At 59.3% G+C, this 22,449-nt stretch overlaps 1 protein-coding gene across 2 annotated transcripts in view; it reads left to right on the forward strand.

The window, feature by feature from the left end:
* ANKRD52 (ankyrin repeat domain 52) overlaps window positions 1-22,449 on the forward strand; it is a 59,580-nt gene that overhangs the window by 12,352 nt on the left and 24,779 nt on the right. For both annotated transcript variants that reach the window (XM_075901891.1, XM_075901892.1), the window contains exons 4-18: window positions 45-115; window positions 4,602-4,802; window positions 5,875-5,962; window positions 7,189-7,331; window positions 7,834-8,046; window positions 8,190-8,268; window positions 8,894-9,008; window positions 10,456-10,538; window positions 10,645-10,762; window positions 12,968-13,036; window positions 15,667-15,807; window positions 16,296-16,373; window positions 17,504-17,615; window positions 18,467-18,538; window positions 20,545-20,746. In XM_075901891.1, the coding sequence (XP_075758006.1) occupies window positions 45-115; window positions 4,602-4,802; window positions 5,875-5,962; window positions 7,189-7,331; window positions 7,834-8,046; window positions 8,190-8,268; window positions 8,894-9,008; window positions 10,456-10,538; window positions 10,645-10,762; window positions 12,968-13,036; window positions 15,667-15,807; window positions 16,296-16,373; window positions 17,504-17,615; window positions 18,467-18,538; window positions 20,545-20,746 (1,785 nt within the window). The remainder of the gene's footprint in view (window positions 1-44; window positions 116-4,601; window positions 4,803-5,874; window positions 5,963-7,188; window positions 7,332-7,833; window positions 8,047-8,189; window positions 8,269-8,893; window positions 9,009-10,455; window positions 10,539-10,644; window positions 10,763-12,967; window positions 13,037-15,666; window positions 15,808-16,295; window positions 16,374-17,503; window positions 17,616-18,466; window positions 18,539-20,544; window positions 20,747-22,449) is intronic.

Raw genomic sequence — 22,449 nt, forward strand, 5'->3', positions numbered from 1 at the left:
CTTTGCCTGGACGTGGTCACCTCCCGTCTGCTCTGTCTCCCCAGGTGCTAACGTGAACGCGAAGGACACCGTGTGGCTAACGCCGCTGCACCGTGCAGCAGCTTCTCGCAATGAGGTGGGTGCCCTCGCGGTAACGCTGCGGCCGGTCTCGGCTGGGATCTTGTTTGGTAACTGTTTGCTTTCCCCTTGTTCTCTGCTCTGATTCCGGCTGAGGGCCCCAGGGGCGGCTGCTCTCATTCAGCGCAGTTGAAGGGCCATGCAGACCCCCGTAATGATTTGAAAACAGAACTGGGAAGGACCCATCAAATTCCCTTTACTCCTCCCCCAATTCATGGGTCTCCCGGCAGCGTATCCCACCCCTTGCTTTTAGGGGAGGATGCTGCAGCCTACTTGATCTCCCTGGCGGGAAGCATGTCCTGATATTCAGCCTTTCCTAGGCTTAACAATCCCCCGGGGCCACCCTAACCAGTTCCCCTCCCCCTGTGATGCTTGCATCTTTCAACTCCCGCCTGCCCCTTCTTAGGGCTCGCCTCCATGGTCACGTCCATGCCCCAGAGTTCCTTGGCCAGCAGCGGGGATGGGCCCATATATGGCTGTTTAGCCAAGGTTTGCGTCCTTAAATCTTCCCTCCCAGGCAGCTCTCTGCATCGGTTTCCAGCATGTTCCTGTGACAATGAGAGAGGTCAAACGCCGCCCTCCGTCCCGCGGCTGTCCGTGGATGAATAGAATTGAACCTGTCAGCATGCACAGGACAGAAGGGTGGGGCCATGAATTGACTGAATTGCCCGGCACCCCTCGCCTGGACAATAGCCTGGAGATGCCAGGTTCTTGTACCAGGCAAATGCTCCCCTGGCATCCCACAGGCTAGCTCCTTATGGGAGGCTTCTCCGGGATGCCAGGAATAGCAATTCGGTGTCCCAGAACTTTTCTTCACCCCACCCTGCCTGCAGTGAGCAAGTGGGGCCGAGCGTTTGCCTCCCCGCCACTCACACGTTACATAGGCAAAGACGTACAACTCTGAGCCCAAACGTCATGAACCGGCCACTGGCGCCTCCATGCTCTGCAGCTCACTTGTCACGGGTCATTCATCGTCGCTGGCCCGTGTTGGGCAGAGACGCTAGGGGGCGGGGCTTTTGTTCTGGCCACAGGATTGGGGCAGAGGCTGACTAAGTGAATAAGCGAGGGTAGAATCAGAGGGTCAAAGGACTGGAAGGGACCTCAAGAGGTCGCCTCAGTCTCTGCACTCGCGGCAGGACTGAATATTATCGTTTTTGACGGGTTTGTCTGTTCTGCTCGTAATCTCCAGGGATGGAGATTCCACCACTTCCTGGGCAGTTTATTCCAGTGCTTAACCCCCTGGGCATCTAGGAAGCGTTTCCTACTGTCCAGCCTACACCTCCCTTGCTGCACTCGAAGCCAGCGAGCACGGACTGGTGGCTGGAGAGTGCAGTATAGCGGCCGGAGCCAGGGGCCTGTCCCTATCGTCCGGCTTGAACATAAGCAAAATGGCTTTGTCCCTCTGCGTGCTTGACTCGGCTTGTCTGGAACGGGGGGAGTAGCCAACCTGCCTTTCGGGGGCCATTGTGGGGTCCGTGGTCGGCAAAGCCCTTTGAGACCCTCAGTGGAATTTCAGGGTCTAAGTCTCCTCAGTGCTTTTCAAGCGCTCCCTGGTGGAATCGATCCCAGCGCTGGGGATATTTCCAGGCCGGCAGCTGCAGCCAGGTTCTGGATCCTGGCTTTGAATTCCGGGGGGGGCGATGTGGTGCGAGCTGGGGTCTTGTCCCCAGCATTGCTCCGTGGAAGGGGCTGTCTGCCCACACTCAGGCAGGCCGTGGGGAAGGGACCTGTCTGCCCTTCACTAGGGATGTGGAAGTAGCTTAATCGACGAGTCGAATAGTCGATGGAATTTCCATTGACTAGTTGATTAGTCGAGAAGGGCGCTTCCGCTTTGAAATGGAGCACGAGCCCGGGTGGCGTTCCGCCTTTGGAATGATTGAAACGCCGCGTGGAGCCCAGGGCCAGCTGGGGACTCTGAGTCCCCCACTGGCCCCCGGCTCCATGTGGCGCTTCCGCTTTGAAATTGACAAGAGCCCCAGCCGGGACCCTTGTACATTTTGAAGGTGGAACGCCACCTCTGCGCCCCTCCCACAGAGCTGGAGCTGGGGGGGACTGGCTTTTAAGCCGGCTCCCCCAGCACCCCCTCCTTATCCCTCCCTTGCAGCCTCTTTCTGATAGAAGCAGCAGGTGGGGGGGAAGCAGCTAGTCAATTAGTCGCTTACATCCCTACCCTGCACACCACTGCTCCCAGGAGGGAATTCCCCGAACGGCTTTGTTCTCCCCTCGAGCCAGTTAACTTCTGTAGTGGCTTTTCTCTGCTACCCCCCCCCCCCCACGACCTCAGGCCACGCCGACTGCTGAGCTGCTTCCCTGGCAGCTAGCTTCTATCCCCCATCACCTCCCTTGCCTAGTCCCCCTCCTGTTCCCCCAGGCCCTCGGCAGCGATGCGTTCCTGCTCAGGATCAGCTGGCCCCACGGGGAAGGGGGTCGTGGGGCATTGCCCTCGGAAAGGGGGTGGGGTGTGATACAATGTAGGTCACTGCGTCGCATGGGTCTGTTTCTCGCACTGTGTGAGTCACTGGAGAATGCTCGTTAACTGGAAGATCACAGGGCTCCCTGCTGAGATCCCCAGGGGATTTAGCACAGGGGAAGGGTGTCAGATCACGCCAAAGGCCCCTCTCAGCTTACAATGGGCAGATTGCGCACATGTGCCACCTACCCCCTCCCTCACCCGCCCATCCACCATGTGGCTTCAGGCTCCAAGGGCCTTCTTAAGGGGGGGGGGGGGTGTCAGGGCCCAGTCAGTACTTGAGGGAGGCTGCCAGTGGTGGAGGGCGGCCGCTGCTGCGATGTGGAAGGTGCTGCTTGCCCTCTAGGGCACCCAGAGAAGCTGGCGAACCTTTTGGTCGCTCCCGAGCTAGGCTGGCGTTGAACCTGCCACCCTTGCAGGCCGGGGCCTGCCTGCCGCCTCCCAGCGTGATTCCTCCCTCGAAAGCCCAGGGCAAAGGCGGCTGCTTTCCTGACCAGGTCCCACAGGCGGGCGCAAAGCAGCGGTTTGCGGGGTGGGCTCTATCTGCGTGCTCCCACGACCCCTGCGAGCGGCCTGGAGACACAAAGCCGGGGGGGGGGCGAGAGCTACACGCTGCACCCTCCTGGGAAGCTGCTGGAGCAATCGGCTTTCTGGAGCCCGCTCCGTGCCACCCTTGTGGTGGGCAGCGGGGTCTCTGGCAGGACAGTGCCAGCTGCGCCCTGCATGAAGGCCGACGTCGCTGCTTTCAGATTTTCTGCGGGGTCAGGCTGGAGAATGGAGCTGTAGAAGGCATCTCGTTTTGTAGGGGGCGGCTTCCCTGCCCGATTTCAGGGCCTCGATCGGCCACACGGTGCCCCACCATCGGCCTCCCTGCCCCTTACTGGAATAGCAAAGTGGCTATGCACTAATCCTCCCTTTGAGGTTTGTCACTGACCACTGGGAGAGGCTCTTAGCTCCGTGGAGTCCAATACCCTGACTAGCCACTAGCCATGTGTGGCTGTTTGGCCGATTGAGAGTGGCTAGTAGTAGCCACTGCTTCAGAACTGGTTGGACCCCGCAGCTCTAGGTGAAATCGGGCACAGGTGTATGGAGGCCCAAGGGATTTAGGTGCCCTGCATCCATTGAAATTCCATATAGTGGGGGGTGCACGGGGACCTTTGAAGACCCCAGCCTCAGCCTCTTGGTTTCCATAGGCGGCTGGCCGTGACTTTGTCCCGATTTCAGTTTTTAAGAAGAAACTGCTGAAAGAAATGAAGGACTAATCGGAGTGCTGCTAGCGAGTGCCTGGTACGGTGCTCTCTGCCCCCACCAGCTCTGCCAGCGAGCACCCTTGACTGAGGGCCAGGCCTTGGTTGCCCTTCCTGTCCCCCGCTGCTTCTATGCAGGCACGGTGGGGCTGAGCTGTCAGAGCAGTGGTTTTGGGGGCACAGCTAGAATTCGCCCGGAGCCGTGCGCGAGCCCATCCCAGGCCACTCGGCTGGTTTGCCCCCCCCCCCCCGTGAGGCTAAGAAAACAGGCGTCATTCATACGTGGTCGCCAGCATGTTTAAAAGGACATGTGCCGGTCTGGTAACACGCGTCACGCAGCAGCTTGCCCCGTGTGCACTAGGAGTTTGCACCATCCTAGCCGAGGTGCGATCCTCGCAGCCTGTTTTAAAAGGACACCAGGACGCCTTGCCCTAGCGGGGGCAGGGCCTGAGAGCCGGTCCCACTCACCCCCAGACCCTCTCCTCTGCGGCAGGGTAGCGGGCAAGGTGCTGCCCAGAGTGACAGCCATGTGGTGCACAAAGCCAACCAAATTGCAGCCTTCCCTTGCCAGCCAGGCCTACTCTGGGAACAGCTATGAGTGCAACTGTGATGCACTGCATGCTGGGAGTTGTAGTTCCCAGCCTGGTGGTGGGCTGCAGTTGCAATCTAAGTAGGGGAACCTTCCCCTTCAGCGCTGGCTGCTTGGGTTCGTTTCGAGACCAGCCCGGGCTGCTTGTCTGACAGCTGCCCTTTCCCTGTCCCGGCAGAAGGCACTTAACCTCCTCCTGAAGCACTCGGCCGACGTCAACGCTCGCGACAAGTACTGGCAAACGCCACTGCACGTTGCTGCTGCCAACAGAGCCACCAAGTGCGCAGAGGCCATCATCCCCCTGCTGAGCAGCGTCAACGTGGCGGATCGCACGGGCCGCACAGCGCTGCACCACGCCGTGCACAGCGGGCACATCGAGGTGAGCAGGCTGCTCGGAGAGTCGCTCCTGGCGCGCAGACGCCCCAGGGCCTGCCGGGGCTCACGGTGCGGGTGGTCCGGAGGTGCTGCCAGAATATGGCCGAGAGAGCTGATGGTGGAAGTGCTGCATCCTTAGGTTCATGCACTGCAGGTGTAGGATCCTCGGGGGAGCAGGGAGAAGCTGGGGCGGGCAGCGTGAGAAATCCAATCCCACGGGCGCCCCAGGTGCAGCGTCTGTCACATAAGAACGGCCAGACTGGGTCAGACCAATGGTCCGTCCAGCCCCGTGTCCTGTCTGCCCATAGTGGCCAATGCCAGGTGCCCTAGAGGGAGGGAACACAGCAGGGAGTCCTCACATCATCCCTCCCCTGTCACCCGTTTCCAGACACACAGAGGCTAGGGACACCATTCCTCCCCAGCCTGGCTAATAGCCACTGATGGACCTAACCTCCAGGAATCTATCGAGCTCTTTTTGGAACCCTGTTAAAGTCCCCATCCTCCGGCAAGGAGTTCCACAGATTGACTGTGCGTTGCATGAAGTAGTACTTCCTGTTATCCGTTTTAAATCTGCTAGCTGTTCTTTTCATTTGGTGACCCTTCGTTCTTATGTTGTGAGAAAAGTAAATAACATTTCCTTATTCACCAGTCCTGATTTTATAGACTCTACCTATCCCCCCGGAGTCTCCTCTTTTCGAAGCTGAAAGTCCCTAAGCTCTTCCTGTGGGACCCGTTCCAAACCCCTCATCATTTTTGTTGCCCTTTTCGGAACTTTTTTCTCCTACCCTGGGGACCCCTCCATCGTGGTGGCACACCTGTCAGAGCCCTCCCTGGGGCGACCGGCCTCCTCCAGCTGCATCCCCAGCTGGGCACGTTCCACAGCTAGGCTGGGGGTGCTGGTCCAGCCTGGCGGCTCTGAGGGCGCTGTCACGCTGGGTGCCGCACGGCCGTACCGAGCTGGCAGAGAGGGTCGGTGCGGCGCTGCCGAAAGCACGAGGCTCTCACATGTGCCGGGGCGGGGCTGGCGCGGTGTGGTGGAGGGAGCCATTCCTCCAGCTGCTTTCTCTCTCCTCCAGATGGTGAACTTGCTCTTAAATAAAGGGGCCAGCCTGAGCACATGTGACAAGAAGGAGCGTCAGCCCATCCACTGGGCAGCCTTCCTAGGTACCCTCCCTCATGCCTTGCCTGCTGGTGCCTGTATTAGTGATCTGGGGCTTCCCCGTTGTCCCCCCTTGGGGCTCTGCTGTGGGTACAGCAGGTGGCACAGGAGATGAGTCCAGGAGGGGCACAATCGAGGGGTTCTCCCCTTCCCCCAGACTCACCGGTTCTGCACACAGTACCCCAAAAGCTGCAGCTGGGATGGCGTGGGGGACCTGACGGTGTCACGGTTCATTCGCAGCCAGGGCGCCAGACCTCCCTTGTCCCGGGCTTGGCCCTGCTGGGCGTCGTGCAGCTCACTGTGTTGGCGGAGAAGGGACAGAGCCGGCGGAGCTCTGGCGTGGGGGGAGATGCTGGGCTCAGGAGGACGGGTGGTGTTACGGAGGTGCCACGGGGCAGCTTGGCCAGGAGGCCGTGGACCAGCAAGCCCCGATCACCCGGCCCACTTGTGGCCCAACCTCAGGAACAGGCTCCTCCCCCCAGCTACGCGGGCCAGGGACTAGCTGGGGGGCCTGGTGCTGGTAGAAGGGGGTCGGGCCCACTCCTGCGCTCACCAGCTGCGGCAGGAAGCAGAGCGACTTGGACCCAACCTGCTCTGCCCGGCCCCCAGCTGCATCCCTTGGGGGAAGGGAGGGGATTGGCCCCTGCACTCAGCAGCCGCGGCAGGAAGCAGGGTGACGCGGCCGGGATTCAGGGCAGCAGGGGCGCGCCACTTCCAGCCACTGTCAGTGAGAGTGGAGGCAGGTCCCCACGGGGCCCCCCAAAGCACAGGGCCCGGGGCAGTTGCCTTGAGCCGTCCTATGGGTCCACAAAGGCAGGGCAGGGGCAGCCCCATGCCATTTGTTATACGGCCAGTAGCCCCAAGTCCTGCAGGTCGTGGCCAGCGGCAGGGTGCTGCAGGGCTGGGGGAGGCGTGGCACGGAGGATCCGGGGACTTGGCAAAGCTCTTGCCCGCTTGTCCCATGTTGAGCAAGCCGAAGCTTCTGGGAATCGCCTTGTTCTTGGGCCAAGTGCGGGGCAGGGCCTCTTTCCCCCTCTGGTCCGCCTGTTTGCGCCTAGCCCTGGCGGGGAGCCCCCAACATCCATCCCCTCGGGTGCTGTTCCATGGCTCGCGCTGGCAGGTCCCCTGTCCCGTGGCTGCTGGCGGCGTATCGACCCTGAGGCCTCCTTGCCGCCGCCTTGGTCCAGGCGCTCGGGACTCGCCGGCCGCTGAGTCAGTTTCCTTTGCGCAGGGCATTTGGAAGTGCTGAAGCTGCTGGCGGCCCGGGGCGCTGACGTCATGTGCAAGGACAAGAAGGGGTACACCTTGCTCCACACCGCGGCCGCCAGCGGCCAGATCGAGGTGGTGAAACATCTGCTGAGGCTGGGAGTCGAGGTGAGGCCGGCGGCGGCTTGGGGCTGGCCCTGCCGGCTCCGAGGAGGGCGCTGGGTGCAGGCAGGCACTGGGCGACATCCTGGGGACTGTGAGGTGTCCCCGGCCCCGTTAGGACCCAGATGGGTGACTGGCCAGGAAATCTGTGGGGCAGCTGTGGCTGTTGGGGGAGGTCACACTTGCGGATCCCAGCGGGATGCTGCTGCCCCTGAAGCTAGAGGTGGAAATCCGAGGCCCTGGTCTCTTGCAGGTTTTGAAGCGCCGCCCACGCTTTCCCCAAGAGTTAGGGGAGCTAACACCACTGTCCTGCCCCAGTCCCCCCCGGAGCGGGGATCTCCCTTCCTGTCCTGTGCCCAGTGGTCGGCGTCTGTGGGGGTGCGAGGGGAACCCCAGGCACTGATGGGGAAGGGATTGGGGGTGGCCTGCCTGGGCTTTTTCCCCTCTGGGCGTGGCCACCCTGGCCCGCGCCCCGCTGCCATCCCTGGGCTCTCTTCACCCCCCGCAGATCGACGAGCCCAACTCCTTTGGGAACACCGCCCTCCACATCGCCTGTTACATGGGCCAGGACGCGGTGGCCAACGAGCTGGTCAACGCCGGCGCCAACGTCAACCAGCCCAACGAGAAGGGCTTCACCCCGCTGCACTTTGCCGCCGTCTCCACCAACGGGGCCCTTTGCCTGGAGCTGCTGGTGAACAACGGCGCCGACGTGAACTTCCAGGTGGGCGGGGCCGGGCCGTGGGCCTGCAGGGGAGGAGTTGGGGGCCCAGGAGAGGGACCGGGTGTGGAAGAAATGGTGACCCCTCCGTAGCAGAGCTAGGGGACGCTTTGCCCCCGGCTGGCGAGTTTCCCCTCTCTCTGCAGAGTAAGGAAGGGAAGAGCCCTTTGCACATGGCTGCCATCCACGGACGCTTCACGCGCTCTCAGATCCTCATCCAGAACGGTAAGTGGCTCGGTGGCCGCGGCGTTCCTGTGCTCCCTGGCGTTTCGCTCCCGCTCGCCGGCGGCTGCCTCCGGGACGTGCCGACCCTCCCCTTGGTTCAGTGTTTGGTTGCATTTGCCCGCGGAGTTACCTGCCCTGTCCCCAGCGGAGCGGCTGTGCCCCTCACCGGTGGGCAGCATGGGGGGGGCGGAAACATACGTTTGGTCTGGACCTTACATCTCCTGGAGCCCCAAGCTGAGAATCCAGCCGCGGGGACGCTGCGAGCCTGGGAACTTTCCCCGCTGCTAGGTCCTGCCGCCAGAGACAATCCTCTGAGTCCCAGGAGAGCCACTGTCCTGAACCAGGGCCTGCCCGAGCCACAAGCAGAAGCTGCTCCGGCGTGAGCTGAATCACTCAGCTGTAGCTGAGCCTGGGGGGCTTTGCGGGTGGGGCCCGGGAGCTGTGTGTGCAGCCGGTGGCCGGGCCGCACTCGGGAGCACATTACTGTAGCGATCACGTCGGGCCTTCTGCCGAGAGGAAGGCGGTGTGGCCCTCGGTAGTCCGTACTCGGTGCCATCCGTGGGGGAGCCGTTCTTGGGCTGCCTGGGCCAGAAAGTCTCACCGAACAGGCTGCTTCCTTCCCTAGGCAGCGAGATCGACTGCGCTGACAAATATGGCAATACTCCCCTCCACGTTGCTGCTAGATATGGCCACGAGCTGCTAATTAGTACTTTGATGACGAATGGTGCTGACACTGCGAGGTGAGAGGGCGCGAGGAGGCGGGGGGCGCCCGCGGGCCGCGCCCTGGGACTCGGAGCAGGGAGCGGGCTCATCCGGAGGGAGGGAGGCCGGCAGGCGCTTCCCGCCCAGCACGAGTGGCGGGAGGGATTCGGGGGCTTGTGGCCTTGCTCTGAAACGTCGGCGGTTCCCCATGGGCTGGGGGCGGGCCTGAGGCAGAGAGTCCAGCTGGCGGATCTGGCTCCTGTGCACATTGGGAATGTTATGTCCAGTTCTGAGCCCCAGCTACGGAAGGGATGTGGAAGCACTGGAGAGGGTCCAGCAGGGGGCGACAAAAATGATTCGGGGGCTGGAGCACATGACCTACGAAGAGCGGCTGAGGGACTTGGACTTGTTATTCTGCAGAAGAGAAGAGGGAGGGGGGATTTGATGCAGCCTTCAGCTATCTGAAGGGGGGTTCCAAAGAGGCTGGAGAGAGGCTGTTCTCAGGGGTGACAGGTGGCAGAACGAGGAGCAATGGTTTCAAGTTGCAGTGGGGAAGGTCTAGGTGGGAGATCAGGAAAAACCATTTCCCTAGGCGGGTGGGGAAGCCCTGCGGTGGGTTCCCTAAGGAGAGAGGAGTTCAAGTCTCGGCTTGACACAGCCCTGCCTGGGAGGGTCGAGTTGGGGTTGGTCCGGCCTTGGGCAGGGAATTGGACTCGATTCCTGGGGTCTCTGCCAGCCAAAGGATTGTCAGATTCATGGCGCCCAGCCTGCTTGCCGTGTCTCCCCTTCAGGCTGTGTCTGGCCCTCGTAGGCAGACCCCTGGAGACGCAGGTCGCACTGAAATGTTCTGATCCAGCTGCAGTTGTGGGGCTGGATGCAGGGCTCTGGGGGTGCACCAGAAGAGCCTGCCTTAGGAGCTCACGCTAGGTCATTCCATGGTCCCATCTAGGGATGTGAACGACTAGTTGCTTCCCCCCCACCTCTATCAGGATGAGGCATCAAGGGGGGTGGGGTTTCAAAGCGGCAGCACCACATGGAGCCCAGGACCAGACCCTGGCCTCCACATGGTGCTGCTGCTTTGAAATGCCATGTGCAGCCTGGGGCCAGCTGGGACCCCCGCTGGCCCTGTGCTCCCTGCAGCGCTTTCGCCTTTGAAGTGTAGCAATAGCCCTGGGGCTGCTGCTACATTCCAAAGGCAGAGGTGCCCTATCGACTAATTTAATAGTGGATGCAAATTGCATCGACTGTCCGATTAGCCAGTTCATCTGAATGTAACATCCGCAGTCCCATCTGGCGTTAGGCTCTGCTTCTGGTGGGTGGAAACGGGAGGGCTGCCCAGGGGCTGGTGTAGGGTGGGATTCCTTCTCCGGGCATGCTGCGCTCCTGGGCACCATCAGGAGACCCCGGGCCCGCCAGGGCTTCGGCGGGGTGGCAAGCGGGGTGTGTCCTTTGCCTGATCTTGCCCCTCCCTCTCCTTCTCGGCAGGCGTGGGATCCACGATATGTTCCCTCTGCACTTAGCTGTTCTCTTTGGATTTTCAGACTGTTGTCGTAAGCTACTTTCCTCAGGTGAGCGAAGCCTGCGGTGGCTGAGGGGTGGGGTGGGAGGGTCAGCTTGGGCTGGGGGCATGTGTGGGTTGGCGAGTCCCTGCCTGACCCCTCTCCTGCCCCACAGGTCAGCTGTACAGCATCGTCTCCTCTCTGAGCAACGAGCACGTGCTGTCCGCAGGTTTCGATATCAACACGCCTGACAACCTGGGGAGGACGTGTCTCCATGCTGCTGCTTCCGGAGGGTGAGTCCCTGCGCTGGGTGTGGCAGGCCGTCACGCCGGGCCAGGGGACTGCCCAAGGGCAGCGCCATGTTCTATAGCCCCAGACGCAGCCTGCCTCCCCTCTGCATACTAGGCAATGGGGTTCAGTGGAGAGGTCATGATTGGGAGTCAGCTGATCTGGGGTCTGTTCCCAGCTTGGGCAGGGAGTGGGGGCTAGTGCCTAGTGGCCGAGCCATTTGATTCCTGGTTCTGCAGTGAATGCGCTGGGACTCTGAGTGAGGGATGTGAATAGTCAGTCCGTCCGTCCGTCCCCTTGCTGCCTATATCAGAAAGGGGGGTGGAGAGGGATGCTCCAAAGCGGCATTGCTACATGGAGCCTGGGGTCCACTGGGGACTCCCCTAATGACCCTGGGCTCCATGCGGCGCTGCCCCCCGGCGTCCCCACTGGCCCTGTGCTCCCCACAGCGCTTTCGCCTTTGAAATGTTGCTACACTTCAAAGGCAGAAGCGCCCTTATCGACGAATCAAATAGTCGATGCATATTGCATCGACCGTTCAATTAGCCAAATAATTTTACATCTCTACTCCGAGTGTGTCCCTTCTTTTTGTTCCTCGGTTTCCCCGTGTTTAAAACACTCCCCTGCCTCCCGAGGGGCGTAGGATGGGGGAATCGGGTCGTGTTGGTAACACACGCCGACAGATCCGTGGGCAAGCCAAGTAACTTGCCGATGGTCTCTCCTCGGTGCGTTTTGTCGGCATGGCCCACGGCAGTGAGGTTTAACGCTGCGGGGAGAGACCCCGGAGTGGAAGGAGTCGTGTCGCTCAGCCCCGTCAGGCAGCGCAGCGTCCCATTGCGCGTAGGGCAGCGGTTCTCAAACTTTTTGGCCTGTGGGGCCCCCGGCTCAACGCAACTCTTTCCACGGGCCACCAGTTGCTAATGGAAAGTGACCGTTCATTACATCATAACGCCCGAGCCATTTTGCTAGCGCTGCAGCTAAGGAGAAAGGTTTCATTTAAATTATGAAACAGATGAACTTTCTCATCTTCGTTTCTCAAGCTTCATTTTACATATAGTAAAATATCAATTTGTGCCCAACAGAAAAAGGATTCGATGTGTTTATGGCAGGGGTGGGGAACCTTTTTCAGGTCCGGGGCGGAGCTCGAACCGTGGCCCACCTGGGAGGTGGCTGCGGACCACTAGTGATCCAGGGACCACGCTTTGAGAACCACTGACACGGGGAAAGGCGCCATGAGACCGCGCTTTGCCCCACTCCACCGGCACGGCAGGGCAGTGGGCGAGCGGGACCAGCACCCAGGCGGCATAGAGCGTATTCACAGCATGAAATCCGCTGCCTCGTGATTACCACGCTGGCGTGGAGTTTTATTCCCTTTCTCTGGTAGGAGCTGCTAGAGCAGGGGTGGGCAATAATTTTTGCCCAGGGGCCACTTCAAAACTTTTTGAGGTAGTCCCAGGCTACCCTGGAAGGGGTGGGGCCTAAACAGGAAGGGGCGGGCCTAAATGGGAAGGGGCAGGGTTGCCCCACCCCCAAGCCATGATTGGTCTGGGGGTGGGGGAGCCCCTTTGCGTGCCCCCCCCCCACTAGGCACCCATACCTTGGAAGAGACTTGGCACACTCCCCTGCCTCCTGGCCAATCAGAGCCTGGGGGCGGGGGAGTGCGGGAAGCCTCCTCCCGCCCTGCAAGGAGCCTGTGGCACTTTGAAGTGTCACGGGCTCCTTGCAGGGCCAGGGCAGGGTGAAGGAAGCGTCACACTCCTCCCTAGCTCCCAGGCCCTGATTGGTCCGCGGGGGGGGCAGCGTGCGAAGCCTCCTCCTCTCTCCCTCCCACCCTGCGAGCAGCGCGTGGCACTTCAAAGCGCCACATGCTCCTGGCAGGGCAGGAGGAGACTTCCCCGGCCCCCAGGCCAATTAAGGCCTGGGGGCGGGGGAGTGCGCGAAGCCTTCTCCGCTCTGCCCCTGTCCTACTCGCAGCAGGGGCCAGATCCACCTGCTTGAGGCCCTTTTGCCCACCCCCGCGCTAGAGAGGCAGGCAGCCCCCAGGCCACAAGCCAGTCATCGCAGGGTGCTCCACCTCGCAAATGTGGGCTGCAGGCAGGCGCAGGCTGCGTGTGTCGGCAGAGCCGCCCCAGGCGACGGCGGCGCAGACCGGAAGAGACGCCTGCTTCACCCCGGCCTGCCTCAGGGCTTCCCCTCCGTTCTCTCCGCAGGAACATTGAGTGTCTTAATTTGCTGTTGAGCAGCGGTGCTGACTTGAGGAGGAGAGATAAATTTGGAAGGTAAGCACCGATGGCGGCAGACCAGTGGGAAGGGGTGGAGAGAGGCGGAGGGTGAGCAGTCGCTCCCCCACGGCTGAGGGGCCGAGCTGGGCTTGCGGGACGAGTCCCCTGCCGGGCTGTGTTTAACCACAAAGCTCTGGAGATACAGAGCCACCAGTGGGTGGCAAGGCTGAGCTGGAGGTGCCTGAAGAGCAGAAATCACCCACCTCCGTGTCCCCCTCTCTCCCCAGCGGGTGCCCAGCTCCACGCCTCCAAGAGGCGCTGCTGACCCCCGTGTTCAGGGACACGGGGCAGCTGTGATTCTGGGGGCTGCAGCTTGCCATGCGGTGCACACACGGCCATCGGGTTTGGTTGCACCCGGCCACAGCTGTCCCCGCAGATGTTGTGCTTAAAAGAAGCACCTAGGATCTTTTTCAGGGGGGATAAGGCATCTCTCTCACCTGGGATCTTTTTTTCACACCCACACCCCTGCCCTCCCCTCCCCCCCTGCAATGGCCAGGTGAGTGAGATAGGGGAAAGGTGGAGCCAGGCTTCTGCCCATCCGGATCGATGCTCCGATGTTGACAAGACGAAAACCCGGGGTCCCCCTGCAAGATGCCTCCTATTTATCCCTCTCACGCAGCCAGTTAGTCATCACCTGGCCTTTTTTAATGCTGCTTCAAAGAGGGTCCTTCCGAGGGCAGGCACTTGCTGCTCCACTCCCAAGCCAGTCTGTATGTCCAGTCTTCTTTTCAATGAGCTCACTTCACAGCTGCTGTCTTGGATCTGGCTCCCAGCCCCTCTCCACCTTTGCAACTGCTGCTGGAGGTGCTTGTGACGGCGCGTTGGGGGTTCCCCATCTCCTGCACCCCGAAATGGCACAAACAGACTGCACCAGCCAGTGGAATTGAGGGTGGTTTATTGCTCCTCCAGCACAGCGCAGCACAGATGTAATCTGGTTACAGGAACTGGGGCTAAGAGGCCTCAGTGCCCCCCCTTGAGATAGGGGAGTCCCAGCCCCCTCCCCAGCTCCTTATTCCCTGCCTTCCAGCCAGGAACTAACTAACCCTCTACCAGCCCTGCCCCCCAGCCAGGGCAGCATTCCACCTTCCTTTGTTCCTCTCCATGGGGGGTGTCTGGCCACTGGTTCAACAAGTTTGGCATTACCTTTTCCTAGTGTGGCTTTCCCTGCTGGGTCTTGCTCCAGACAGCAGGGGTCACCACAGCCCAGCAAGTACCCCCACTGCGTCACAGTGCTCCCCTTTCATTCTCCATTCACACCTCACCTCATTCATTTCAACAGGAGAAGACTTTTTTCTTTACCTTAAGTATTCCGAAGACCTATAACATACTAGATACAAGGGATTCTATAAAAAGGAAAGATGTATCTAAAAGGACAGGGGTGTGTGTGTGTGTGTGTGTGTGTGTATCTAAAAGGATGGGGGGGGTGTGTGTGTGTATCTAAAAGGACAGGGGTGTGTGTGTGTGTGTGTGTGTGTGTATCTAAAAGGATAGGGGTGTGTGTGTATGTATCTAAAAGGATAGGGTGTGTGTGTGTGTGTGTATCTAAAAGGACAGGGGTGTGTGTGTGTGTGTGTATCTAAAAGGACAGGGGTGTGTGTGTGTGTGTGTATCTAAAAGGACAGGGGTGTGTGTGTGTGTGTGTGTGTGTGTGTGTGTGTGTGTATCTAAAAGGACAGGGGTGTGTGTGTGTGTGTGTGTATCTAAAAGGATAGGGGTGTGTGTGTGTGTGTGTGTATCTAAAAGGACAGGGGTGTGTGTGTATGTATCTAAAAGGACAGGGGTGTGTGTGTGTGTGTATCTAAAAGGACAGGGTGTGTGTGTGTGTGTGTGTGTATCTAAAAGGATAGGAGTGTGTGTGTGTGTGTGTGTGTATCTAAAAGGATAGGAGTGTGTGTGTGTGTGTGTGTATGTATCTAAAAGGATAGGGGTGTGTGTGTATGTGTGTGTGTGTGTGTGTGTGTATCTAAAAGGACAGGGTGTGTGTGTGTGTGTGTATCTAAAAGGACAGGGTGTGTGTGTGTGTGTGTATCTAAAAGGATAGAGGGGTGTGTGTGTGTGTGTGTATATAAAAGGATAGGGGTGTGTGTGTATCTAAAAGGATAGGGGTGTGTGTGTGTGTGTGTATGTATGTATGTATCTAAAAGGATAGGGGTGTGTGTGTGTGTATCTAAAAGGATAGGGGTGTGTGTGTATCTAAAAGGACAGGGTGTGTGTGTGTGTGTGTGTGTGTATGTATCTAAAAGGATAGGGGTGTGTGTGTGTGTGTATCTAAAAGGATAGGGGTGTGTGTGTGTGTGTGTATCTAAAAGGATAGGGGTGTGTGTGTGTGTGTATCTAAAAGGACAGGGTGTGTGTGTGTGTGTGTGTGTGTGTCTAAAAGGATAGGGGGTGTGTGTGTGTGTGTGTGTGTGTGTGTGTGTGTGTGTGTGTGTGTGTATAGGTGCATGTATATATACGTATAAAAGGACTTAAAAAGTTTCTCTTAATACAGAGTTATATGAGAGTGATACACGGTTATACGGAAATGCTACGGAGATTTATCCTCACAGAGCCCTGCCTTAGGAGGCTGCTCTCTCCTCAGGCTTACGGCTGGCACGTCTCATCCCGTTCCCTTCTCTCCCACCCAGGACTCCATTGCACTACGCGGCCGCCAACGGCAGCTATCAGTGTACGGTGACGCTGGTCACCGCCGGAGCCAGTATTAACGAGACGGACTGTAAAGGCTGCACTCCCTTACACTATGCTGCTGCTTCAGACACGTACAGGAGGTAGGGAAACCTGAGGGCCCTGCTAACCTGGCAGGTACCACAGGGCAGGCCCTTTGCCGGGATGGTCTATGGGACTTCCCGGTTGGAACGGGTCCCTGGTGGCTGTAAAGAGGCGTGTGGTTGCCGGGAGCCCCACGCCTAGTCCGGGGGTCTGCTCCCAGCTCTGCTGTGTGATGTGGGCGAGTCACTTCCCCGCTGGGTTACCGCTAACGCTGTGGGCGAGGCCTCGTGACGGTTTGCTCGGCTCCTGGTCTCAGGATGGTGGAAACAAATGGCTGCTAAAGGCCAAAGCCCCCTGCTTCTGCTGCTAGGCCCGCGTGTGGCAGGAGAGTTCGCCCCAGCGCGGCGGGAGGAGAAGGTGGAGCTGAGGCTGCTCCAGGGAGCGGATCAGGACCTGGCGTTGGTGGCCTGGCTGGGGTCTCCCCAGCTGCCCCCTTCTCTTGGCTCGCTGTGTCTCAGGCGGCTGACGCGGGCTTGTCCCCTTTCAGAGCGGAGCCTCATTCAGGAAACAGCCATGACAGTGAGGAGGAGCCCCGGAAGGAGGCCCGCATGAAGGAGGCGTTCTTGTGAGTGGCCGGTCTCGCCCCCCGGGGCGGACGCTTGTCTCACCGCTTCGCATTCGCCCCTTGGGGCTGGTGGCACCCTCCCCCGCTCGCGCTCAGCTGAGCAGCGCCCTCCGAGCTGGACCATGGAGGCCTCCCCAGCAGGCACTGGCACGAGGATCTGCTCTTGGATCAAAAGGGCCTTGAGGGACAGGCCAGCCTCACCTGCGGGGGTACCAGGGCACGGCGCCCGCGTTGCCGTTAGGGGGGATTCAGGATGGGCCCTGGGCTCTTTCCGCACTAGGGATGTTAAATTGCCTTTAATCAACTAATCTGTGAAATTTCCATTGACTAATCGATAAGCGGGGGAAACTGCAGAGCCGCAGCAAGGTTAGCTCCCCGTCCCGGCAGTTAGTCCTGCCTTTTAAATGTATTGAGAGCCGGCAGAAGTGCAGCAGGGGGACTAGGCATGAGCCGGGAAGCGCAGCTGGGGGGACGAGACAGAAGCACAGCCGGTGGGGGGGGGCGAGACACCAGGCAGAAGCACAGCCGGTGGGGGGGGTGAGACACCAGGCAGAAGCACAGCCGGTGGGGTGGGGGGGCGAGACACCAGGCAGAAGCACAGCCGGTGGGGGGGGTGAGACACCAGGCAGAAGCACAGCCGGTGGGGTGGGGGGGCGAGACACCAGGCAGAAGCACAGCTGGCGGGGGGGGGAGGGAGAGGGACGACACCAGGCAGAAACAGCCGGGGGGACCAGCCATGAGCCTGCTGGCTCTTGATACATTTAAAAAGCAGAGGCATGGCGTCGGGACAGGGCGCAAGCTGGGAATCAGCTGATTCCTGCCTCACGCCTGGTCCCCCGCTACTCCCCTGCCCCCCGTGGGAATGGTGCTGGGGGGGAACCAGGTCCTGCTGCCTCTGATAGAGGCAGCAAGGTGGGGAGCGACCAGTCGAGTCACCCCTCGACTATCCGACACGCTTATGCGTATCAGACAGTCAACTAGTCGCTGACATCCCTGTTCCGCGCCCCGTGTGCTGAGCCGTGCGAGTCTCGGGTCTGCATGGAAGCTCTGCTAGCCACTTAGCACCAGCCCAGCAGGCGCGTGTGTGGGGACGACTCTCTGACCCCCCCCCCTCCCTGTGCTCGATGCAGCTGTTTAGAGTTCCTCCTGGACAGTGGTGCTGACGCGTCGCTCCGGGACAAGCAGGGATACACCGCTGTCCACTATGCCGCTGCCTACGGTAACAGACAGAACCTCGAATTGGTAAGCCGGCTGGTGGGGGTGGGGATCGGAGCCACCTGGGGCCCTCTGGTTTACAGGAGACTCCAGTGAGGAGTCCTCCCAGGAAGAAGTGTGTGTGTGGGGGAGGAGGGAGTCTGCTCAGCCACCCCAGCAGACTCGGGGAGAAGGGAGAGGGCTTCCGGGGACTGGCCAGGGCCAAGTGCTGCAGCCAAAGGGGGTGTGAGAAGGATGGGAACAACTGGGATTATGGTGTGGGTTTAAAACCCTAGGGCCTCCTAGCCCTCCTCCCTAGGGCTGGCTGAGGAGAGGCAGCCACTGCTGGCAAGCTTGCCAGGTCCCCGAAAAGGTGAGATGGCGGCAGAGAGGAGAGTTGGTGTCTGGTGAGCACAGACCTGCCTGCTCTCAGTCCCGCCCCCAAATGACCGGGTGGCAGTGACTGGCACTGGGGTGCTGGGTGCCTCCGACGGGCCCGGAGATGTGCTCCTGGAAGACGGCTCTCTTCCAGGGTGCATGGAAGCAGTCCCCCTGGGGGAAGGGCGGTGAGGCCATTTTTAAAGGCACGTGGTGCCGGAATCCCTTTGGGATGCCGCGAGGGGCGAGGAGCGCGGGGAAAGCGAATCGGACTCCAGTGCCCGTGCGTGGAGCCCAATCTCGTTAGTGGACGCGGAGGGGAGCGCTGGCCCGACGAAAGGCATTTCTCCGATCTGGGTGCCAAGCGTGGGGCTTTCAGGCGATCAGGGTGCGGTTTCCAACCTCCCAGAAGCTCCGCACAGCAAGCTGCAATCTAGTGGCCTTCCCTGAGGGGAACGTGGAGCCTGGGACGGGAGGCGCCGGCTGAGCTGAAGGGTTTACGGTGTCCTGCTTTGTTGCAGCTCCTGGAAATGTCCTTTAACTGCCTGGAGGATGTGGAAAGCACCATTCCAGTCAGCCCTTTGCACTTAGCTGTAAGTCAGTTTGTGGTTGACCTTTGACCCATGACCTGCGCTCAGGTGGTCGGGAAAATCCCCGTGCACGTTTTAGAGGCCAGATGCTGGCTGAGTTAGCCCAAGTGAAAGCCAAGCGCGTCTGCAGGTAGAAATAAGCAAAGGAACTTAACAGTTAGATGCAGATAGGCTCGGCAGTGGGTCTGCAGCAGGGGTGGGCAATCATTTTTTGCTGGGGGCCACTTTGAAAATTTTTGAAGTGGCCCCAGGGCCACACAGGAAGGGGCGGGGCATCGAGCGGAAGGGGGCGGGGCCAAGATATTTCCGGGTTCCCCACCCCCAAGCAATGATTGGTCTAGGGGTGAGGGAGTGCCTTTGTCCCCGCCCCAAGTTCCCCTAAAGTTCCCATGTCCCTGGTGTGGGAGGAGACTTCCCTTGCTCTTTTGCCCATAGGCCAATTAGGGCCTGGGGGAGCGAGTGAAGCCGTCTCCGCTCTCACGAGGAGGCTTCGCACGCTCCCTTGCCCCCAGGCGCTAATTGGCCTGGGGGGGGGGGGTTGCAACAGGGCCTCTGTGGGCCGGATCCACCTGCTTGTTGGGCCGGATCCAGCCTGAAGAGGCCCTTTTGCCCACCGCTGGTCTACAGCCTGATATTTGAGGCCTGCTGGTAGGAGGAGTTAGCATAAGGCCACAGAAGGCCCAACAGAGCGTCTAGCAGTAAATCACCGTGGGGTAGAGGATCTAGCAACATATAGCTTGTGCTAGACGGTGTAGAGTGAACGTTTCGTTCAGCCAGACTCCTTAACTGCAACATAGAGAGAACTGCCTGTCTCTGCCAAGGATCCAATCCCAAAGGGGGCATGTGCGGGCAAGAGGCCAAGACTTAATCCAGTGTGGTCTTGGACGTAGGTGGGGGTAGTGAACAGGCGCCTAAAGAAAGAATCCAACCTCCCCCTGGTGGGACCTTGGGATGGCAGGGTGGGGACAGCCTCGCGTTCATCTCACCGTCCGGGGAGCCCGCAGCCCTGGGAATTGGCGAGTGGCTGTGACGTGCAGTCTCCTGGTTTCCTTCTCTGGTTGCTAGTTCTGTGATTTTGCTTCTACTGAATGTGGTGGTAATAAAACTCCTAAAGGCTCTGTAGCTCTCACCGATCATCCGCTGCGTTAATCTCTAAGTAGCCACCAAGCACTGAGCCTGCTGTACGTGACGTGCATTGTGCACCCCAAGTGAACGTAAAGGCTACAGGGTCCTGAGTAAGGTTGGCTTTGCTTCCAGCGATGCCGTGTGGGAACCCTGGAAAGGCCCGTTCCCCGATCATGGAGGGTCAGGCTCGGATACGGTGGCTGCTGCCCCATGGCCAAGCACAGATACTGAGCTCTGTGCTGTCCAAGACACGGAAGGAGGGGAGTTTGCAGTCTAAGCTGGTTTTAGCCAGTTGTCTCATGGGCAGCTGGGCATCGTCTCGCTTTTTTGAAGCTTGGCTTATTTTTGAAGGTTTCTTTGTAAGGATTTGGAGAGTCAGGCCAGAGGAGATGGTTAGATCGTCTAGTCTGGTCCCTTGTGGGCCAGATAATTCTACCCAGTTACCCCTGCGTTGAGCCCAATAGTCACGCTGCCGGGACAAATTCGTTTTCGAAGCAGAATTGCCTATTTCGAATTAGTAACTGGGGACGTTTGTACAGTCTCAGTGGAAATACGGGCGTGCGTCGGCGTATTGCAGCTGCCTGGCAGTCGGGTGCTGCTGTGCCAGTCGCTGGGGGTTGAGGGAAGCAGTTGACAGCAGCAGGAGGAAAACAGGGATATTTTACACTGCGCAGGCAAACTTCCCTTCCCTAGCGTGCACCGTGACAGGTTTGCCGGCCTGCGTGGGTAACCATGGCGGTGGGCTCGGTCAGCTGCCGGCCGTGCCCATGGCTGGTGGTGTCCAGCTAGCTTTCACTATTGACGGTGGTGGGGAATTTTTGTTCCTCCTGACCGGCGTGAGTCCAGCTTCTTTCCTAAAGGGTTGTGTTCTGTGTTGCCGCCAGGCCTATAACGGTCACTGTGAAGCTCTAAAGACGCTTGCCGAAACCCTCGTGAACCTCGACGTGCGGGACCACAAAGGGCGGACGGCGCTGTACCTTGCCACGGAGCGGGGCTCCACAGAGTGTGTGGAGGTGCTCACCAGCCACGGCGCCTCCGCCCTGGTGAAGGAGAAGAAGAAGAAGTGGACGCCGCTCCATGCTGCAGGTAGGCATCTCCGCTGGGTCGGTCAGTGGATCGGGTACCGCACACGTCCTCCTGGGCTCTTGGCTGCGGAGCCAGCCCTTCCAAGTCCAGTCCCGCGTGACCCCCGCCAGGGTTGCAGACTGCCTGCCTGGCTCGGGGTGTTGTACCGTCTCTTTTTGAGGTCACGAATGGGGCCGTCGCCCTCAGTTGTATTTGCTCCTGACTAAACCTCGTTGGTCCAGTTTTATGGCCTTTAGATCATTTTTGTTGCTCTCCCCTGGACTCTCTCCAGCTTGTCCTCATCTTTCTGAGAGCGTGGCGCCCAAAGCGGGACACGGTTTCCCAGCCGAGCTCTCACCAGTGCCGAGTAGAGCATGACAGCTACCTCCTGCATCTGACCTAAGACGCTTCCCTTAAGGCACCCAAGAATATCAGTCTTTTTTCTCAGTTGCATCATGCAACTGACTCACATTCAATTTGTGGCCCACTACAACCCCAGATCCTTTTCCGCCGTGCTCCTTCCTAGGTAGCCATTTCGCATTTTGTATGTGGGCCACCGATTGTTCCTCCCGAAGTGTAGCACTTTGCCCTGCGATTGAATTTCCGCTTGTTGATTTCAGATACATTCTCCAATTTATCAGAGTCGTTTGGAATTCCAATCCAGTCCTCCCAAGCGCTTCCCCCCCTTCCAGTGTGGTGTCCCCCCCAGATTGTGTGACCATACTCTGCTATCCAATATAAAAAACAGGACTACGTAGCACTTTAAAGAATAACAAGATGGTTTATTGGGTGATAAGCTTTCGTGGGCCAGACCCACTTCCTCAGATCAAATTGTGGAAGAAAATTGGCATGACCATATATACCAAAGGATACAATCAAAAAAATGAACGAAAGGATACATATGGTCATGCCAATTTTCTTCCACAATTTGATCTGAGGAAGTGGGTCTGGCCCACGAAAGCTCGTCACCTAATAAACCATCTTGTTAGTCTTTTAAAGTGCTGCATAGTCCTGTCTTTTGTTTCAGCTACCCCAGACTAACACGGCTACATCTCTATCACTATTCTGCTATACAAGTCACTCATGAAAATATTGCCTAGTACCAGACCCAGGGCTGACCCTTTTGGCATCCCGTTAGAGTCACTCTTCTCATTTGACAGCGAGCCATCGATAACTGCCTTCGGAATACACTGTCTCAGCTGGTGGGGCACCCACTTTACAAGAGTTCCATTTAGGGATGTGAACGACTAGTCGACTGTCCAATAAGCAAATGCTTGTCGGATAGTCTACGCACTAGTCGACTAGTTGCTTCTCCTCCCCCCCCTCCTTCCCTGCTGCTGCCTTTATCAGAAAGAGGCAGGAAGGGAGGGGGAAAAAGGAGGAGGTGGTTCAAAGCGGCAGTGCCACGTGAACCCTGAGCTCCATGCAGCGCTTCCGCTTTGAAACACCGTGTGGAACCCCGGAGTCTGCCGCTTTGAAACGCCGCGTGGGGCCCGGAGTCTGCCGCTTTGAAACGCCGCGTGGGGTCTGCCGCTTTGAAACGCCACATGGGGCCCGGAGTCTGCCGCTTTGAAACGCCGCGTGCATCCACTGGGGACTCCCCCGCTGACCCTGGGCTCCATGCGGCGCTGCCGCTTTGAAACGCTGCGTGGGGCCCGGAGTCTGCAGCATTGAAACGCTGTGGGGAGCCCAGGATCAGCGGGGCACTGCTTGAGTTCCCTGCT

The sequence above is a fragment of the Pelodiscus sinensis genome, chromosome 19 (assembly GCF_049634645.1).
Source record: "Pelodiscus sinensis isolate JC-2024 chromosome 19, ASM4963464v1, whole genome shotgun sequence".
Classification (NCBI taxonomy): Eukaryota; Metazoa; Chordata; order Testudines; family Trionychidae; genus Pelodiscus; species Pelodiscus sinensis.